The sequence below is a fragment of the Xenopus tropicalis genome, chromosome 1 (genome assembly GCF_000004195.4).
Source record: "Xenopus tropicalis strain Nigerian chromosome 1, UCB_Xtro_10.0, whole genome shotgun sequence".
Classification (NCBI taxonomy): domain Eukaryota; kingdom Metazoa; phylum Chordata; class Amphibia; order Anura; family Pipidae; genus Xenopus; species Xenopus tropicalis.
The window spans coordinates 68,662,550-68,684,740 of record NC_030677.2 but is presented as its reverse complement, the minus strand read 5'-3'; the positions used below and the strand labels follow the sequence as shown (position 1 = coordinate 68,684,740).

Sequence of the window (22,191 nt, the reverse complement as noted above, 5' to 3'; positions counted from 1 at the left end):
TTAAGCAATGTTACCACCATTTTATAAAGGTCTGTGTGCTCCCTCAGAGATCACATGACCAGAAATAATTCAGCTCTAACTGTAACAGGAACAATTGTTGAAGCAAAACACACAAGTTCTGTGCATTGACTTACTGATGTGGCCTAGCATGTATGTGTGCCCTGGTTTGTGTGCGCTGTGAATCTTATGATCCCAGGAGGCAGCCCTTAGTTCTTAAGAGCTGTGACAGATGGGGCTATTAGTCGCCACGCGACAAACCTCCCTTGTCGCGGGCGACTAATCTCCCCGATATGTCATCCCACCAGGTAGAATGTAAATCGCTGGTGGGATGGCATACGCGGCGCCGAAATCGGCGGAGTTTTCTCTCGAGGCAACTTCGCCAATTGCGGCAAATCGCAGCGCCTCGTATGCCATCCCACCGGTGATTTACATTATGGTATATCGGGGAGATTATTTGTGGCACTGCGACTAATCTCCCTGCCTGCCCTTAAAGAATAAGTAAACCTTTTTTTTTCTATCAGTAAAATTACTCTAAACAGCCTCCAGAATTACCTACCTTTATCCTAGCATTCTCTGACCTGGTTCCTCAGTTAGAAGTTGATTGTTTTTCTTTGCTTCCTTATGCAGAGTGAAGCCCCGCCCCACTTCCTGTTCAGTTCTCTCTTCAATTCAACTACCTGTACTTGACCTGGAGAGCCTTCTGGGCATGCCTGGAGGCAGCAGGAGCCAGTCTGTGCATTAGCAGGGTTTTTTTTTTTTTTTTTGATGAGAGACCTGAACAGGAAGTGGGGGCGGGGCTTCACTCACAGCAAAGAAAAATTATCAAATTCCAGAACTGGTTCCAGAACCAGGTCAGAGAGAATGCTGGGACAAAGGTAGGTAATTCTGGAGGCTGTTTAGAGTAATTTTACTAAAGCTCCCAGTATGCTTTAACCTTGATAATATGTTGGAGAAGGCTGGGAGTAGAAGTTTGCTTTTTTAAGCATTATGCCTAAACAACATCAAACATTTAACTGTATTATTTTCAGATTTCATTTTTTTTAAATAAAAACTGAAATAACCAGTCAGAAGGCACAGACCCTTATATTAAGGTCAGGAATCAGGTTGGGCTGTACTGTATACTGTATCTATATTAAACTTGCTAATGAAAGTTTCCTTTGTTAGGCTCAGTTGGAATAGATTTGCATTGATGCATGATAGAAGCTGAAGATGTTTAAACTTGTTGTGCCATTATGTCTGTATGTTTAAAACATTCATATTTTGAATCAAAGCTACAGTTGAGATGGAACAGCGAACAATATTTTTATTCTTTGCACGTGCAGTAAAAAATTATGAACGATAATGATGAAATCAATCCTCCCAGTGCATAGTAGCAAATAATGATGACAGCATCTCAGACATTGTACTTTGAGATAAGGGATCTTCCCACCTGATGTGAAATCCATTCATAGTAGTGAGCAACTTTAGTGTATACACCAGGGAAACCAGGAACTCCACAGTTTTCTCCCCAGCTAACAATGCCCCAAACATAAGCAACGTTGTTTACATCATAGCACACCAAGGGCCCCCCAGAGTCACCCTTGCATGCATCGATGGAGCCATCATAAGTTCCTAAAGAAAGGAAAGTAAAGATTAGGATTTACACATTTGTATTGCACTTTACAAGTTAAAGAAATAATAATAGGTGACGTGTAGGAGATAGGTTATTATAGGTGATGGATTTCAGAGTTAATTTGAAAAGCAAGAAGGAAAAGACCAGATTTATACTTCCCTTAAAGGGGCAGTATACCTCCCTTTTTTCAGCATCAGTGCATTGACTATGGCTTGTGCTGAACATATAACTTTTTCTGGCCCAGCATCTGCCACACAGTTCATCAAAATGAATTTAGATATAAAAACTTTAAAATCCATATACAAAGCTGTTTGCAATGGCGCAGTGCAGTACTACTTATGCTGAACATACTTTTTGCCTATTGTTTCATTTAGAAAATATGTATGGTTTTTGTTTCTTGCATTAAACAGGACAAAATCTGAAATTGTAACTAACTAACGAGTGCAATCATAGTTGCACCCTAGGCATGTGCCTTTTTCCTACCCTGCCCCTGAGCAAGGCTTCTAATAAAACTGACCATGGTGTTTGTAACTGTAATCAGAACCTTAATTGTAAGGCCACTAGGGCAGGGAGGAGAAGGAAATCTAAGTGATTAAGGGGATGCTGCAGCATTACTATTAACCATTGAACAACCGGACTGCCAGGTTTTTAAAGATTTCAGAGGCTGTTCACTGATTAAATTTTTGTGTGTGGGGTTTAGATGCCCTTTAAGTTACAAAGTGCCAAAGCTGTATATTTTATATTTCTAGGTCCCACTAGGGTGGGGTATTCATGAGTTACATGTGCAAACCTGGGTATGTTCTTATTTAAAAGTACCTAAACCACCAACTTTACCTGCACATTCCATTTTGTCAAGGAAACGCTCCTTATAAACTTCTGAACAATTATTCATTAGGTTAATGTGGCCCCATTTCAGGTGAAACACCCTGGACATTCCTAAAATAAAAACATACATAAATAACCATATTAACTCTGTTGTAAAAATATAAATGCTAATACTTTAAGACAGTGGGACCAATTCACTATTAAAGGGACATTTTAAAAAAAAAAAATGTTTTGCTATCTCTCTCAAACCAGAATTGTAAAAAAAGCTTATGAGTTTGTCAGGGTCAATGGCAAAATGATTCCTCGGCAACTGTCTAACCAAGCCTATTTCAGGCACGAGTAGCCTAGGTGTGTACATTTTGGCAATAGTGACATTTTAAAAAGAAGAAAGAAATGAAACACTTTACCTTTTTCCCGTCCCCATCCAGAAACTGTGCATGTGTCCCCTGCCCTAAACTGAAATGGTGACCAGGGGACGCAGGCAGGCACCATGTTATTGTCAGTCTGCATGCACTTTGGATTACTGTATATGTTCTTTACTTCCAACAAGGCAATGTCATTTTCATATGTATTGGGGTTGTACGACTCATGAACTATGACACTTTTAACTGGGAAACTGTCTATGTCTTTGTCATAAGACAGTCGATCCAGCAGTTCAAGTATGATGAGATATCTTTGGGGTTGGTTAGCCCTGCAAAAAAATATAGAAGGATATATTTTTTTAACATAAGTTAAACATATAGATTCTGTTCAGCAGTTCTAAAAATGTGTAAAAAGAACTTCAGGCATTTGATCCTGCAATTATTGTTAACATATTAGGGGTCTTCACAATGGAAGGTAGCATTCCAGCAAACTATATGTTTATTTATACACAAAGCACAATGGAAATCCTTTAATTGAATTAAAAATAAATTTAAATCATTTACTTTAACATGCTATTATACACAGTATATATATATATATATATATATATATATATATATATATATATATATATATATATATATATATATATATATATAGAAAAAGACAGAGCACACCCTAATAATAGTCAACTGCCCCGGGTGCTTGCAAAAAACATGTATATAGCAAGACAGTGAGCCGCACACACAGGGACTTAGTTAGAAAGCAAAAAATGTATTAATAGAAAAAAATCCATTTTTTCTTTTAATAAATTTTTTGCTTTCTAACTAAGTCCCTGTGTGTGCGGCTCACTGTCTTGCTATATATATACCACATCCCAAAGATGCTCTATTGGGTTGAGATCTGGTGACTGTGGGGGCCATTTTAGTACAGTGAACTCATTGTCATGTTCAAGAAACCAATTTGAAATGATTCGAGCTTTGTGACATGGTGCATTATCCTGCTGGAAGTAGCCATCAGAGGATGGGTACATGGTGGTCATAAAGGGATGGACATGGTCAAAAACAATGCTCAGGTAGGCCGTGGCATTTAAACGATGCCCAATTGGCACTAAGGGGCCTAAAGTGTGCCAAGAAAACATCCCCCACACCATTACACCACCAGCCTGCACAGTGGTAACAAGGCATGATGGATCCATCTTCTCATTCTGTTTGCGCCAAATGCTGACGCTACCATTTCAATGTCTCAACAGAAATCGAGACTCATCAGACCAGGCAACATTTTTCCAGTCTTCAACTGTCCAATTTTGGTGAGCTCGTGCAAATTGTAGCCTCTTTTTCCTGTTTGTAGTGGAGATGAGTGGTACCCGGTGGGGTCTTCTGCTGTTGTAGCCCATCCGCCTCAGGTTGTGCGTGTTGTGGCTTCACAAATGCTTTGCTGCATACCTCGGTTGTAACGAGTGGTTATTTCAGTCAAAGTTGCTCTTCTATCATCTTGAATCAGTCGGCCCATTCTCCTCTGACCTCTAGCATCAACAAGGCATTTTCGCCCACAGGACTGCCACATACTGGATGTTTTTCCCTTTTCACGCCATTCTTTGTAAACCCTAGAAATGGTTGTGCGTGAAAATCCCAGTAACTGAGCAGATTGTGAAATACTCGGACCGGCCCGTCTGGCACCAACAACCATGCCACGCTCAAAATTGCTTAAATCACCTTTCTTGACCAGGACCACACCCCTAAATGCATTAAAGCAACTGCCATGTGATTGGTTAATTAGATAATTGCATTAATGAGAAATTGAACAGGTGTTCCTAATAATCCTTTTGGTGTATGTATATATATATATATATATATATATATATATATATAGCATGAAATAATCCATGGCCGGCACACCCTTAAAATTCAAAAAAAAATTTTTATTGAAAACTCATTGTTTTAAAAACCAACGTTTCTGTCCTCATTAGGACCTTTATCAAGGATGGACCGAAACGTTGGTTTTTAAAACAATGAGTTTTCAATAAAAAAATGTTTTTGAATTTTAAGGGTGTGCCGGCCATGGATTATTTCATGCTAAATACTTAGATTTTGGCTGTGCACCCCACAGAATATTAAAGCCTTGGAGTGCAGACACCATCAGGACTGATATATATATATATATATACTGTATATATATTTATATATATATATAATTTATATATATAACTTCGCAAAAATCGGCACTCACCAGTCCCACAAACTGCGTGCTGCGTGCTGCGTGCTGACCCACAAAATCCATACAGTCTATAGAAAGCACTCACGGCATGAATATCTAAACAAAACTATCGACAGTATATATATATATATATATATATTTTTTTTTTGCCATGGTGGCGACAGAATGTTGAGTGCCGCCATCTTCCTCTGTTATCTTCTTGGTTTAAGTCCCATTTTATCCCACAGATCAGTTAAGGGCAGTGGCAGACGGGAAGATTAGTTGCCCGCGATAAATCTTCACTATTGCAGGCGTCTAATCTCCCCAACATGCCATCCCACCAGCAAGAATGTAAATCACCGGTGGGATGGTATACGCATCGCTTTGGTAGCCCGAAGTTGCTGGTGGGATGGCATGTTGGGGTGATTAATTGCCCACAATAGTGAAGATTTATCGTTGGCTACTAATTTACCTGTGTGCTCTTAATTTTTTTTCACCCAGTAAAATATTCTAGGTTTTAATGATAGGTGCATCCCTCAAGAACCCCAATCTGGTTCCTGAATTTGTTTACAAACCTAATATCATGACTATTTGTTTTTGTGGACATCCTAGGTGGTTACACAAAATATTCAGGTCTCTGTGTCCTCTGTTGCTTTTAGAAAATAGAAACCTGACTTCCAGTGGCGAGAGCCTTGATGAGGATAGGACCCCTATGTACTAACAGCATTATTTGACAAGAAGTAAGCTGCCAGAGAAAGGAAGGGTTTATTCCTTTATTACTGTACATGTGACATACTTAAACATACCTGACACAGTGAGCTGCTGTCAGTACCCAGCAGCCTCCAATATAAATCCCTCCACAGTTTACAGATGTGCCATCTTTGATTGCTACTTGCCATGGAAACTGATTCTAGAAGAATAAGGTTGACAAAGAATATATATAATTATTTGCTGCTTTAACTACAGACAAAACTAATCAGATCTGATAGTGGCTATGGCAAAATTAACGCTTTGTCCACCACACGGCCGAAACACCCTTCCCTACCTGAAGTCACTTCCCATGTAAATGGATGGTAAACACTCTGACTACTGCATACTGTTAGGCATAGATCTGTGGCAATGACAGTACCACGCATTCTTTGTCTGACAGCCCAAGGGTCAGCCATAGGCTATGTATTTTCCATTCATTTAAAGGGCAAATAGCTGCAGGCAGGGAAGTGTGCTTTAAAGGGTGTTTAGCAAACAGCATTTTTCTTTGACAGGGATAGGAAGATCAAAACCCCCATGTGCCTTTAGCTTCAAGGGAAATTATATCAAAAGAAAAATATATCATATATTGTTACAAATGCAATGTGTATTGCCTTTTTATGTTTGGACTGCATGAGGCAATCTGTATTAATAATTATAAGTAGATTTATGTTTAACACCTTCCATAATCCATCAGTTCTCTGCCATTTTGCCCTTATACTGATGCAAGGGTGACATTATTACCTTTACAGCATTTGTTCCTCCTATTACTCTTTTCTTGCGAGTTATTTTCGTAGGGGCTGCTGGTGGTGGAACCCCGCAGCTTAATTCTGGAAGACTTTTCATCACGAGCCTCCTCTCTTTATTTAAATGATAAATATGTATAATTAGTGATACAAACAAAAACACATTAATCTAAATGATATATTTTATATTTAGTCCCAAAAATATTATCTTGGCTCACTGACACAAACTGCACTATTAGTAACTTAATAACAACTGTTATCTTGATTCAGTAATCAGGAATGCCCTTTTTTCATTCGTATAGTGAAAATATATACTTTTTATAAGTAAAATGCCCTCTGTAAATAACTGCATTTATATGTATAATTTGGTGCTTCCATAGTGGTTTGCCATACCATGAAATTCTTTGTAGACAGTAGTAGTGGTATAGGATCCCATATCCAGAAACCCATTATCCAGAAAGCTCAGAATGATGGGAAGCCCATCTCCCATAGAATTTAAGCAAATCATTCTAATTTTTAAAAACACTTTCCTTTTTCTCTGTAATAATAAAACAGTATCTTGTACTTGATCCCAGCTAAGATATAATTAATCCATATTGGAGGCAAAACTATCCTATTGGGTTTAATTAATGTTTAAATATTTTTTTTTAGTAGACTAAGGGGCCCATTTACTTACTCACGAACCGGCCGAATGCGTCCGATTGCGTTTTTTTCGTAATGATCGGTATTTGCCGATTTTTTCGGAAAATTATCGTGACTTTTTCGTTGCCATTCCGAATGTTGCGCAAAATCTGGCGATTTTTTCGTAGCGTTAAAACTTGTGCGAAAAGTCGCGCCTTTTTCGTAGCCATTCCGAAAGTTGCACAAAAAGTTGCGATTTTTTCGTAGCATTCGGATTCATTCAAGTTTCAGTATGGTGACTTTTCTTGGGCCAGGTTGGAGCTGCAGGGTGCCATTGAGTCCTATGGGAGGCTTCCAAAATCATGCTAAGTCTGAAAGTTTTGCCCGCCGCTTACGAGCGCTCAATACGAAAAAGTCGCGACAAGATACGAGCGAATCGTAATGGCTACGAAAAACTCGCGTTTTTTCGCAAAAATCATATTGGTAACGAAAAAGTCGCGACAATTTCCGAAAAGTCGTAAAGGCGCCGAAAATAACGCAAAAAATACGAAAAAGTCGCAAAATGTTCGTTTTCCAATCGGAATTTTTCCAATTCGGATTCGAATTTGTGTCTTAGTAAATCAGCCCCTTAAGGTATGATTATCACAATGATTATAAAATGTCCTTTATCAGGAAAACCCCCGGGTGCCAAGCATTCCAAATACTAAATCTTATTACCTACTTTATAATTAAACAGGCTGATCCTATGTTTATACATGGAAGGAAAATAAATGAATGGAAATCCTCTTTATGTTGTTTTGTATTACTGATGTAGTCTGTCAGAATATTTACCTGCGTCCATGTCATAGTTGACAATGTTTCCTGTCTCTGTAGAAGCAAATAAGGAAACCCAGTAAAAAAAAGATTCCAAAAATACACAAATTTGTAGCATAAAAACTATTACTGTTAGGGTGAGGTTGGCTAAAAAGTGCCACAATGCAAGTGAAAATTTGCAGCTTTAACCATAGAAATGCAGATCACTCCTTAATGTCACTTTCGCCAACAATACATCCAGAAATGATGGATTTCAACTAACAATATCACCAGAATTACCTCCTACCTGATCTTTCTCATTTGGTTATTTGTTGTACTACTAAACATTTAAGGGGCCAGGGACTTGCCATATCAGTTGTTTATTTGCTAGGCCAAAAAAAAAATTTTTGGCAAAAAAATGGCTTAAATAAAACCCTAAAGCAGATTTGATCGGTGTATGTAGTTGTTATAGCATAGTCATAGCATTACTTTGGCCAGAATTTTAACAGATCCAGATCCAAACTGAACAAAAGGATCACATAGCATGTGGCCAGTTTATGAATCAGCAACAATGAATGTTAATTGAGTTTCACAAATATAAGGACGCAGGCTGACAATCTGCCCCTACTCTTAAAAAATCTTCTAGCACTGAACCTGCCCGGGTGTATACACACACAGCCGATATCCGCCAACACCAAGGGGCACATTTACTAAGCAATTTTGAGATAAAGTCAGATTTTTTCTTACTTCTAGATAATTTTGAGATTTATGAATGGGTTTTTGCCAGAACTTGATTTATTTGTTATTGTTCCCCCCAAAATTTGAGTTTTTCGAAAATGACTCCCATAATTTGTGATTTATTAATTTTTCGTTTAACTTTTGTTTTGTAAGAAAAAAATTTGACAGGTTTGATCTGCCGAGTACCATTGAGTCCTATGGAGGCTTAGAATACTAGAGGAATAGAATATTCAGTGACAGCCTGTCCTTGACACATTTTCAAGGACATTTTAATCCCCTAATTGTTTTCTGTTTCACCCAGCTTCAAGGGGAACTTAAAGGAACAGTAACACCAAAAAATGAAAGTGTATAAAAGTAATAACAATATAATGTACTGTTGCCCTGCATTGCTACAACTCATGTGTTTGCCTCAGAAAGACTACTATAGTTTACTGTATATAAGTAAGCTGCTGTGTAGCCATGGGGACAGCCATTCAAAGGAGAAAAGGCACAGGTTACTTAGCAGATAACAGATAAACCCCCATTATATGGGGCTTATCTACTAGTTATCTGCTATGTAACCTGTGCCTTTTCTTCTTTTCTCCAGCTTGAATGGCTGCCCCCATGGCTACACAGCAGCTTATTTATATAGTAGCTTTTCTGTAGCAAAAACACCAGTTTTTTGCAGAGCAACAGCACATTATATTTTAATTACTTTAAAACACTTTAATTTTTTGATGTTACTGTTCCTTTAATTCCCTCTTTGTTTTCTATTTCACACCTTTCAAGGGGAAATTAATCCCATCATTGTTTTCAGTTTCACCCAGTTTCAATTGAAACTTAAAGAAATTTTTGTTTTCTAAGAAATAATTCCAAATCCGTTTGAATCATGTTAGTAGAGCAAAATAAACTTTGCTTACACTATTTCAATTATTGAATTTATTTTCCCTTTAGTCTTGGAATTAGTAGTCACAGCCAGCAGGCCGGCACCATTTTGTGTGCACTGATATTAAGGCAAGAATTGTATCACTCCAAAATCTTATGTATTTGCCATCTATCTGATGTATAGGAAGTGCTGAATGAAAAGTAATTGTTATTAAAAATCTAAGCTGTCAATCATATATTGCCTGCCCTGCCTCTATGCCGCAGGAATAGAGGCAGGGCAGGCAATATATGATTGACAGCTCAGATTTTTAAATACATTTATAACAGGTATAGATGATTTAATTAAAAATTTGGGTTTCATGTTTAATCTTCGAAGGACTTATATTATACAATTTTTTATGTGTGGGTGACGGGTCCCCTTTAAAATGGCTGCTGGAGCAATTCCTGCTTGGGAAAAATAAAAAGGATTCATGGAAACAAACATCCGTTTAAACTTGTTTTTCGTGTTTTAACAATACTTTCAACCCTAAAAAATCAGGATTTTCTAATGTAAACACGAAATCTTCATTCAAACAATTTAAGCATTATCGTGACATTTTATAAATACAGCAATGATCGAGTTGAATTTGAATTTATACTATGTCGAGTTCATATGACTTTCACGGCCAGAAAAAAACAAATTTTAGTAAATGTGCCCCCAAGTCTCGCATTTGTTGGTGGATATTGGCTACTTGTTCCTGCACCTGGGCAGATTCAATGCTTCTGGGTGCAGGCACAAATAGAAGATTATTTAGGCATAGGCATGTGCCCTTGCCCTAAAACAGCTACAACAATTGACATTTTTTATTTAACAAAATTATTATTCAAAAACAAAATTACCTTCATTTTGAATTGCCTTGGATTCTTGTCCTACACATGAAATAATAAAACAAAAAAAGGACAAGCTTAAAAACTACCTTTTTTTAGGAGATGCCCAAAGGGTTTCATAATATCCAGGTTAATCAGAAAAGTTATTCTCTAGATATGTCATTTTATGGGGTCAACCAACTGTTATAGAGAGGTAATGCTCTGATTTAATAATAGTGTTAGGGAGAATGACATTACACATTTTAAGAGAGAGAAATAAACTGATAGCAAGGGGAGAGCAAAATGACTCAGACCAATCTGATAAACCACTTGCTAGACAGGGTTATCAGATGCTTAGAAGACATCTGGGAAAACTATTTACAAATAATGTAATATATTATGAAATAAATAAAGATTCATAAACATACCTTCCTCTTCTTGTTTTTCTGATTTAGGTTCTTGTTCGACTAAAGGAATATACAAAAAAAGGCTATGAGATAGTGCCCCAAAACATGCAAGGCTTTATATGTCCTAATAAAAGTTATATTTTTATTCAATAACTGCTTCACTGCTGCCTGGATTTTTTGACTGTTCTCACTCTTCGGTTAATTTATTGGTTAAAATCTACAACCCATAGACTGGGGTTAAAGTTTTGTATATTGTATATTTACTGCTATTTGGACTTTTTCATTACTTTTCCCAACTTAATTCTATTTTCATTTTTTCATTTTTATTCTATTTTCAGGGCCTCATTTATAAAGGCCCTGAATGCTAGGGCTAGAGCACTAAGGGCAAAGACAGATGAGATGATTAGTCGCTGTGTTTTTAAAAAAATCCAGTCATGGCATAACATAACAGCGACTTCCAACATACAGTTGCAGCAACTTGTCGCCCTGATTAATTGCCAAGACTGGGTTTTTAGTCACCAAGGCTGGGTATTTAAAAAAAAATCGTGGCGACCAAGTCCTTGGCACCTAAGGAAAAGCACTCTCATTACCCTGCCCCCTCCCCCCCCCCTGCGCTGTTAGTGGTGTATAAATTCTCTCCAGGAGCTACAAACTAGGGGCAGCCAGGCAGAAGACGCACTCCAGACATGTGCCTCTTCTGCCTACTCCTAGCTCCAGCCCTGACTTTCAAACTGCCATAGATGCACCCTAACTTGCATGTCTAAATGTTGTGCAAATTAGTGGGCAGGTAGGGGCTGGGATGGGGAAAGCTTTTTGAGCTTTGCACCCTTCCAGCTGGACCTAAATGAGCTCTTGTATGTGTGTTCTTATACAGATTGGAACCATGTCAATGCTGAAAAGACATGGAGTAGGAGTGGTGCAACTCTGCTGTTGAAGAAGCGCTCTAAAGATTGATAATACTGTAAGTTTTATATAAACACACCCCTCAAACCCTTTATTTACTGCTGGTTTCTTATGCTTACAGATAAGTAGGAGTTCTTAGTAGGATTTTAACAAGGAAAATTATGCAGAAAGTTAGTTGCAGCTTATGTAAGTGGTTTAAATGTTTTTGGTCTCCAAGTGACACTAGCACAAAAATAATCTGACCTTAATCACCTCCATTTAAACTCACCTTCACAATTTGATTCATCTTCTTCACTAATACAGTCAAGTTCTCCATTGCACTTATACCTCTCTGGGATGCAGGTATCAGATTTACAATGGAAGCCAGCACTGCAATCTGAAAAATGTAACAAAATAGTGTTGCAGCATCCAAGTCTCTTTTTTCATACAGTAACTTAACTAGTAAACCCACCACTTGCATCCAATCAGCCGACAAGCTAAAGGAAGGAAAGGATTGGGGGAAACTGTACCCATGATGCCTGTAAAAAACATCTGCCAACAGTCAGCACACGTTTTCTTCCTGCGAACATACCATGTGTGAATGTAAATTCAATTACTGGTATACCAACAAAGATTGTTGTGGAAGCACCATCTAAGTCTAGTATTGTACATGTATTTTTTCTACTGGCAGAAATACATAAGCAGAGAAAATCACATTAATACCCACCCCATGCATGCGCTCACAGGCATGTCATCTGCCACAGAAACAAACTTTGGATAGATACCATAGGCACCACAATGATACTGTTTAAGGAGAACCAAAGTCCTGGTATTCATTTAAGTTTTTAGTAGCAGTAGTATTTAATACTTACCACATTTAAAGTAAAAATTGGACATTCTAGGCCATGCTCTCAGTCTACTCTATGCCATGCCCAGTTATGCCCAGACACTTCCCTGATCTGCCAAAACCTCCCCATTAATGTTTTGTTTCTTTATAAATATATTTAAAGCTTAATTCACATTGTAACCTTACTAGTTGATATATTTCATATAGTTTATATACCTAAGGAAGCCTGTGCTTCCCTGCAAAATTTTTTGCCTGGCCCTCCCCAACAGTAATCATGAGTCACCCATGGCACTCAAAAAACAAGATTGACCCATAATTTAATATACATTGCGGATCACCCTTGGGCCGCCCTACAGAGGGAGCAGACCCAGCCCCACTCTCCCCCGTGGCTGCAGGGTATGCTTCATTTGTAGTTAAGCCAATGTATTTCATAACAGTTGTCAGCAGGTATATCTGACTGGCTGCTGTTTTGTTTGGAATGTACAATAACTAGCCACAACTGGCTGACCACAACTCCAAGGTATAAAACCACAAACCTTCGGCAATTATGTCATGCATCATATAAAGAATTCATGTGCTACTCTATAGGCACCCAGGTCTTGTTCTTTAGGTTTATAAGATAAGTTTAATCTGTTTGATGATTCTTTGTACAAAACATTTGTGTACATAGTCCAAGAGAATGTTTGAGAAAATAATTGTAAGCACATATGGATTTCCAGGCTTACCTTTGCAGCATAGTTCATCACTGAGATCTCCACAATCATTTTCACTATCACAGGCCAGTTCTGAGGGAACGCACTTGCCATTTGAACATTTAAACTCACCAGAGCCACAATCTGTTATAAAAGTAAATTCTCTGATTGCATTTTTTGCATGATTATACATTGTTTATCATTAACTCTTTAAACACCATATATTTCAGAATCTAGGACACAAATAGCAAAATGGCAGCACTGTAGATTGTAAATGTACATCGTCTTGTGTAGCTGGAAAAAGCATGTAGCTGTGTAATCAACTGTCCTACTTGCTGATGGCACTGAAGGTTAAACTGCATGTGGGGTAATTGTAAAATAAAAGTACAACAAATAAAGATTAACTGAAAAAATTTATGTTTATAATTTTGTATGAGAGATGGGAGGAGGGATATTCATTGCTAACTATCATGTAATAGAATGTTAAGTTATAACTACAGGATATTTGTGTGAATGAACTATGTGACTAATCAACAATAGAAAATATTAACCGCAAACCTCTGTTTTCTGTATAACACTTTACTTCAGCAACCTGCTTCTCCACAGGTAACTTCCTTAGAGCACATTCGGCCAAGCTATTCTCTAGTCCTCGACAAGTTGCTTGAAGGCAATGTACTTCTGGGGACACCTTTGTTACTACTGGGAGATCTTTGTTTGATGCTGGTGCATCAGCGCCTCTATCAAGAAACAAGATTACTGTTCATGTTACATATTAATTGCATAAAACAAATGATGATTTTTGTGCTATCATTTTGTCATTTCAGAGAAAACCTGGAATTGCAAATGGGCCTTGATCAGTTGAAGGGCCTGCTTCGGCTACAGCAAAAGTCCTACAACCTTTAGTAAATGGGCCCTTCAGTATGTTGTAGAATGTCTTTGCGGCTGCATTTTCGTTATTGAAACTTTTTATTACTTATGTTTCTGTTAAGACCTTCTCCTATTTATAATTCAGTGTTATTCATCTGGACCCTAGCAATCAGATAACGGCTACAATTCTAAACTAGACAGCTGCTCAACAAAAAGCTAAACAATTCAAAAACCACAATTAACAAAAAATGAAGACCAATTGCATATTGTCTCAGAAATGCACTCTACCACACAGGAACAGTAACAGTAACAGTTGCACTGGTAAAATGTGTGTTTGTTACAGAAAGACTACTATATTTATTTAACTAAAATGCTGTGTATGCTTTTAATTTGGGGCAGGCATTCAAGCAGGACAAAAGGAGAAAAGCACAGGTCTGTAGAATATAATGGTGTTTTATCTATTAACTGCTATGTAACCTGTGCCTTTTCTCCTTTGGATGGCTGCCCCCATGGCTACACAGCAGTTGTGTTTATATAAACTATAGTAGTGTTTCTAAGGCAAACACACAGCTTTTACCAGTGCAGGGCAACAGTACATTATATTGTAAGTACTATTTTTAAAGGTTTATTTTTCTTTTATTGTAACAGTAAAATAAAATAAAATACAACACTTAAATAAAACAGGTTACATAGATAAAAATGAGTGTTTGGTACATTTTAATTTCAGAATTACAGGTTGGTTGCACAGCACTATGGTGCTGAACATGACCCTGGTTCGTTACTGTTAATTTGGGCATAGCCCCATTTTAACTGGCTAAAGGCCCACTTGTCTCGCACCACATTCCCCAAATTTTTTAAATTGTAAGTACTTTTAAACATTTTAATTTGTTGGGGTTATCGTTCCTTTAAAATGAATTGAAAGGCTGACAACCCCTTCAAGGGGTTTGCAAATATGATACATTAAAGAAGAAGGAAAGGCAAAGTCACTTGGGGGTGCCAAAATGTTAGGCACCCCCAAGTGACTTTAATCGCCTACCTTTTACCGCCCGGGGTACCTGTAGCGCTTCCTTCTTCCTTGTCCGCGTGCGCACGCATGCGCAGTAGAGTGAAAAAGCCGAACTTTAACAGAGAAGTTGGCTTTTCACTCTACTGCGCATGTGCCTATTGTGTTAGTCTTAGCGAAACGAAGCCGGAAAGAGGAAGCGCTCGCTACAGGTACCCCGGGCTGGTGCTGTTTTCTCCTAACAGGGGCACCAGCCCAGGGTACAAGGTAAGAGATTAAAGTCACTTGGGGCACCCCCAAGTGACTTTGCCTTTCCTTGTCCTTTAATCAAAAACATACATTGCATTAATGACTTGAGCTATGTGCTTTTAAAGCTATTATACTACAGTAAAATAAAAAAGGAGATAACATATAGAAAAGCAATATTCAGCACTCCAACACCGAACACATGCTCTCACATGACAGCATTGGAATCAGTTTAAAATAATCCTATTAAAAAAATTGCAGCACAAAAATAAATCATGATAATATTACCTACCTGGGAAATCCAAGCTGTTTGCAAACAACATTGGCTTCCCTCAGACTCCATTGTTTTGCACATATAAACAATTCCTTTTCTAGTGTAGGTAATTTCACTTTTATGATTCCTTTGCTTGTTTCTTCGCTCCCTGTTAATCTTACTGAAAATGTATCTAGAAAGAGAGAGAGAGGATATTTTTGGATTGAAATGAAGACAAATACTGTAAGCATTAGATATATTACATATTGGAGGGAATAATGATCTAATAAAAAGCTGTGTGTTTAAAAATTGTGTATAAATATTAAGCATATAATTATAGCCATACGCTATTCCCAAACTCAAAGCACAGGTCTTCCTGAGCAGCTCCCTTTCATCTACTAAATGCTGAACCAGTCAAAAACAATACACTATTTTGCATTTAGGGTCTTGGCAACTGAACTTCCTTTTCACCTTTCTAATTACTGAATCCTTTATTATCAAGAGCTGTTTTGCTTTCCTAATACTCTCCCCCCACCTCTTGTTTGCTTTACAAACTGACATTTGTTTGTCTTAAAGGTACTAGTTGTATATTGAGAGAGATCTTGCTCAAGGATTAAACTGGTTCTATGTGGCTACTCTAGAGCTTGTGGCGAGAACTAATGTTTCCCTTCAGTCTTCCATCAGGCTGATAGGGATCCGCGCTGTGTGTCTTCACTGAAAACAACAGTATCTGCCTCACCACAGACACATGCAGTAGAGTGGAGCGTTGGTCCGCCTGTAAAATGAGATTGCAGGTGTTTTCGGACGGACCTACACTCTGCTGCATGTGCCTGCACTGAGGCAAATACTGTCATTTTCAGTGCATGCACACTGAGCAGATCCACTTCTCTCAGCCTGACGGAAAAACACAGGGCTGACAAAAGCAGATCTACGCTCCGTGTGCCCTTGCCTTTATTTACAAGCACAGCCATTGATGCAAGGAAACCTTGAAATTACACCTGGTAGTAATTCCATGGTCCTCATAGTGCAGTGGTTGACAAACCTTTTTGGTTCAAGTCCCTTTTGAAAGTACAATCTTTGGGGTAGAGCATTAACTCATGAAATAACTGCACATATAAGAAAATTTTAATGCATCAATAATTGAATTATAGTTTCACGTTTATCTAGAACACAAATACATATTCACACCTAATATCAAGTCACGTATATCTACATGGAAAAAGCCATTTTCCCTTAATTCCCAACCCTTACCCTTCAGACTGAGCCCCCATGACACTAATCCAAAACCCTCCAGTGAGGCCAGCCAGTTTGTGAACCAGTGTCTTCATGGGTTGTTTCAATAGCCAAAACTGTGTTGAACCTTAAAGCCATGCGATTGATACCATTCAAACATATATGCAGGGGAAATAATGTTCCACATCTTTAGTGCACTTTACCAAAATGGATAATATTTTACAAGCATATTGGTGTATTAAATGAATGTTGCACTGGGCCAAACTACTACTCTGGAGTTCTGTGAAAACACTATATTGTGTTTACAAAATGGGAGATTTGCTCATGAATTTTGCACATTACACTGCTTTCGTAAACTAGCAGTACCATCCTTATTAAAAGGGGTAAATTAATGGAAGGAATATGTATTTTCTTCCTTTTACAAATCACTGATAAGACCCAAAAACAATATGCAGTTCAGTTTCAGTCTCCATTGTTTAAAAGGAACATAAATGAAAAAGATAAATGTAGCAACTGAGCTAATATGGGTTTGGAAACTCTCAGTTCTGGAGAAAGGCTACCAAGCTGGAATTGTTCACATTAGAGAAGAGGCAATTAATGGGGCATATGATCACTATGTATAAATACTGTATATAAGGCCTCCCCTATGATAAGCTCTCTGTTTTTTTTTTATTTACCAGTAGCATTTTACAAAGGAGATTAGAAGTAAGACGTTTTCATGTCTAAGTGCAAAAAAAGAGTCTTTTTATAGTGAGAATTGTGAAGTCCTGAATTCCTGAAGCAGTTGTACTCACATATACATTAAATAGTTTCAGGAGAGGTCTGGACTGGTGTGAAAATACAAGTTATTGTTAATCATACTGTTTGTAAAAAAAAAAATTAACCAAAGGACTAGACCAGTTGTCCTTTTGGAGACAGGAGGGACTTTGTTTCCCCCTCATATAAACTTTTTGTGTAAATATAAACATGATGACCATGTGCCTTCTTCAAGCTCAACTGCTCTCAAAATATATATAAAAAAGACAATAACAAACTCACCAGTGCAAGGAGCTTCTGAGGAAAATCTGTATTTGACATTTGAAGGATTTGAACATTCAACACTTTTTTGCTGACAGTAGGTTTGCAGTTTCCTTTTCCCCTCTGTGCAGACTTCAGTAGTTGCATTCCGTGGGCACTGATATGGTAGCTTACAGCGACATACCCCGGCCACACACCTCTGCCACGGAGCACAGAAGACTTTATGGCAGGAGAGGGAAGTGAATTCACATTTATTCGGTCTCACATCTTCTGCCCCAGGAAATGAGCTCTGTAAAAGTGAATTGCAGAAAAGTAGTAAGTGAGTTTTGCAGATTACCAGGCATTTTGTTGTACTTTTACTTAAAGATGCCTGAGGAAGCTTAATGAAAGCATCATATGCAGATAAGCAATAGATAAATGAGATTCACCAGCTTGCCCTCCATACACTGGCCAAATGTGATTATATTCCCTTGCAATCCATACCTTCAGGCCCACGGTCACACACAGGCCCTGCTGCGTCAGAGATTACACAAAAAGAAAGATCAAACCCCTTTCTAGTTGTAACTCCAATAGCTGACGCAACAGGCAGCCAATTAAGTTTAAAAGGGCCAAACTGAGTTGAAATCTTCTAGTTCTTGCATATACCTTCAACTATCCCAACATCATTTGTGCCATTTTTCTTGCTTGCTCTTGCTTAGTTCTGAAATGGCTATCTTTTGTTTGTTAAAAGTAGCTTTTTTGAAAATACAATTTTTAGTAGCAATACATGGCAAAAACATGCCATCAGTTAACACATACAGTACCTTGTCATATAGTGTGGCATACAAACCAAATTGCACAGCAACACTGTGAGGCTCTTTTAATTAACACAGTACTGGGAAAATTGGCTTCAGTGCAATGTTCCCTCTACGCTTTGCAGTAGTGCACCCATATTTTGGGGCCAGAGCACACAACATATTGTGGTAAGCACAAGGAATGTTGTGTAAAATCAGATCAATGCACAGGCAAGTTTAACATGTGTGCACAGAGCCGAGAAGGAATTACAGGGAACATTGCGCCAGTGTAACCCATAGCAACCAATCAGATATTTGCTTTCATTATTTTATTTGCATTACACAGATGAAATCTAATTGGTTGCTATGGGTTACTGTTTTCAAATACATTTGTCCAGTGGTGGTCCCTGTGTATATATGCTTTTACCCAAACTGCTTTATCCATGGCTTTGAGACCCTCTTCGTTGGCCAGTTTGTAGATGCAGTTTAGTAACCCCTACAATGCTAATACAAATTTAATATATAAGCTTCATCACATAGCAATAAGAACCTTTCTAGATTTTGCCCAACAAGGAGTTTTTGGAAGGTGCTCCTTTAAATATATGGAGTTATGAAAATTAAAGATGCAATGAGTCTGTTCTCATCACAGCCCAGTAAGGGTGCATTGGGTCACATTTGCACCTAACAAGTTCTTTAGTTCAATCTCAGAATGTCAACCACTAATCCTACAAACAGACAAGGCTTTTGTTGTACTTTGTACATTCACTGCCACCTATAATGTAATCAGTTATGGAATATCTGAAAAATATATTGCGACAGGTTAAAAAAATACAAGTTATATGCAGGGGCAAATTAATTCTTCTTTGGGCCCCAGACTATGCCACATCCCTCCCACCTCCAACCCAGTCCTGCCCAGTCCCTGACTACACCTGGACTCCAAGGAATGATGGACCCAGTCAGCTGTCTGAATAGTACTATGAGTATCTGCCACTGATTGCAAGAAACATTAACTGATATATATCTTAAAATGTAAATATAAAGGGAAAATGCTTCCTATTCATAGTTAGTACCACATATTTACTATAGGACTCTGTCAATCATAATGTAATTCCAATGGATTTTTTAAAATAAAAATTCATTCTTGTTTTAAAGTTATTTTGACATATATATTTGCAATTGAAAGCTGTTTCTGCCTGTTTATATTCTGTGCAAACAGCGTATTACAGCTTTCAGAATCATAACGTTTGAGCTTAAAGGAGAAGGAAAGTCATTTTGACATTTTACTGCCAATAGATTAGCCACAATAGTGCCACCTAGAACACAATATTTATTCTGCAGAAAGCATTACCATACCTGAGTAAAGAGCCCTAGAAGCTTTCTCTGTTTGCTTAAGATTGCAGCTGCAATTTTAGCTTGGTCTTCATAGCTTCCTGCTGTAGCTCTAGACGTTATAGCTCAGATTACACATGCCTAAGGGGGGTGAGTGAGTTCTTAGCTTTCTTGTGGGAGGGGGGAGCAGGAGAGGGGAGAGAGGAGAGAGCTGTGTAGACTCTGGCATGAAGGATCTTCCTGAGAGAGGAAGTCAGATACCCAAGAAGGTGTTTACAAAAAAGGAGACAAGAAATCATGTGTTTCTTTTGATAGAGGACTCAGTGCAGTTTTTCTGTGAGTGGTTATGGCTGTATTTACATAGACCTTTCTAATACCGCTTACTTAGTTTTTACTTAGTCTTTCCTGCTCCTTTAATGTCCTTAGCTTGGAATGTTTTTTTTGCACTTCCAGGCCAGGTGTTAATGATAAATTGGCTTCCTTTAAGGAAAAATGCGTTGGTTTAATTGAAAAAAAGATGCCCCCAAGTAATATACATCAATAGGGTGAAAAACAGTCTGCCTTCTTTTGCAACATTGTTGGTTTATGTCTTTGGCTGTGGGTGGATATTTTGACATACTGACCACTGAATATGTGCTTAGCTAAGCAAATATTGTTTTCAGCTATCTTATTTTTTTAGCAATTATAAACCCAGATAACACAGAAAGAAATCGCCAGCGCTCGGTCTAACCCACGCTGTAGTGTTGACCAGCTGCTAGAAACACACTATTGTGCCAGCGCTCGGTCTAACCCACAATCTGGAGTTGACCAGCTGCTATAAACGATAAAAAGCCATTAATTATATACAAAGAGAAAGTTTGCCAGCGCTTAGTTTGCCTTTAAAAATAATTTTTACAAAAAATGAGGTGTTAGTACCACACTTTGGCCAAAATATGTAAGCTCACGTGCCACATCAAGGCCCCTCATTATACGTGAGTCCTACACTGTCTAATGACTTTGAGTCTGTGACGCAATTAAAATAAATTCCCCTAGAAAACAATGTGACTGAGTATTAAGACCTATTGCACCTACCTTTAGCTCAAAAAGGCTCTAGTGGGAAAGCAGGGAGCTTTTAAGCCCCAGCTCATTAGCACACACATGAAAGTGATTCATTGGTTTAAAGGCTACATAGCAGCTAGAAGCAAAATTTGGCTACAAATTGTACACAAAACACAGAAAGAAATCGTGTATAAACCCAGATAAGATGTTAAGGTAATGGAATCCATAGAAGTGATCTTACACATTCTTTCACCCACATGATATACAGTTTATAGGGCAAAACACTGGGCATTTGCCCCGGATTAATTTTAAAGGCAATCACTTATCTTTCTTTTCAGTCTCAGTTAAATGTATATTTTAGTTTATTTTTTGAACCACTGCCTTGTTGCTAGAGTAATTTGGACACTAGCAATCATATCACTGTGAAAATTCCAAACCAAACTGAAGAGTTGCTTAATATAAAGTAAGATAATTCAAAAACCATAAAAAATAAGGACCGGTTACAAATTGTTTCAAAATAAGACGAAAACTGCTCACACTGAAGCATTTGTTTTTATAGGCATGACATGCTTTTTTTAAGATCTGTAATTCTGGAAAACATCGGAAAACAAATAAACTGAAGCCTCCAACAATTAATACAAAATATACTGAAATCTGTGTCAAGAATCATAAATAATACAGTAAGACAATAATGAATATTTAACTTACCGTTAATGTGTTAATATAGAAAAAGCAGAGGAGGATAAAGATACAGCAGAGTTTCTTCATGGTGAGGATTCTGGTTTCTCACTGCCCAGAGACATAAGATTTAGTGAGATGTTTGGGGGCGGATCAACTGAGGCTTAATTGTTAACTAGAGCTTTGTTTGGAAATCTAACATGAAACAGCTCAAAAGTCTGTTTGGAATGTAAACTCTTTGAGCTGAAGTGCAAACCTTGATTTACGGTAACTCATGAACACAGAGATAAGAGGAAGGTAACAGTTATCAAATTTCTGCCATTCATCCCTCCCCTTGAGCAACCGTCTGCTTCTTCCAAGAAATGTTTCGCAAGCATTGGAAATAATTCTCTGTTTTCTAAAGGTGGCCATACACGCACCGATATTATCGTACGAAACCTCGTTTCGTACGATAATCGGTGCGTGTATGGCATGTCGGCGAGTCGACCGATATCGCAGGAAGCTGCCGATATCGGACGACTCGCCGATCGGACAAGTTTGAAAATTTTGATCGGGCGCCATAGAAGGCGCCTGACC

General features: G+C 38.0%; 1 protein-coding gene across 1 annotated transcript; it reads right to left on the bottom strand.

The window, feature by feature from the left end:
* Positions 1-1,288: 1,288 nt before the first annotated feature.
* cfi (complement factor I) lies at positions 1,289-21,734 on the bottom strand. Its single transcript, NM_001032337.1, is given in 14 exon segments — positions 1,289-1,611; positions 2,447-2,548; positions 2,845-3,128; positions 5,803-5,906; positions 6,488-6,603; positions 7,942-7,977; positions 10,384-10,413; positions 10,779-10,817; positions 11,929-12,036; positions 13,212-13,322; positions 13,737-13,915; positions 15,587-15,740; positions 17,819-18,086; positions 21,646-21,734. Coding segments are annotated over 14 exon segments (1,809 nt in total). The 5' UTR covers positions 21,706-21,734; the 3' UTR covers positions 1,289-1,393.
* Positions 21,735-22,191: the final 457 nt, after the last annotated feature.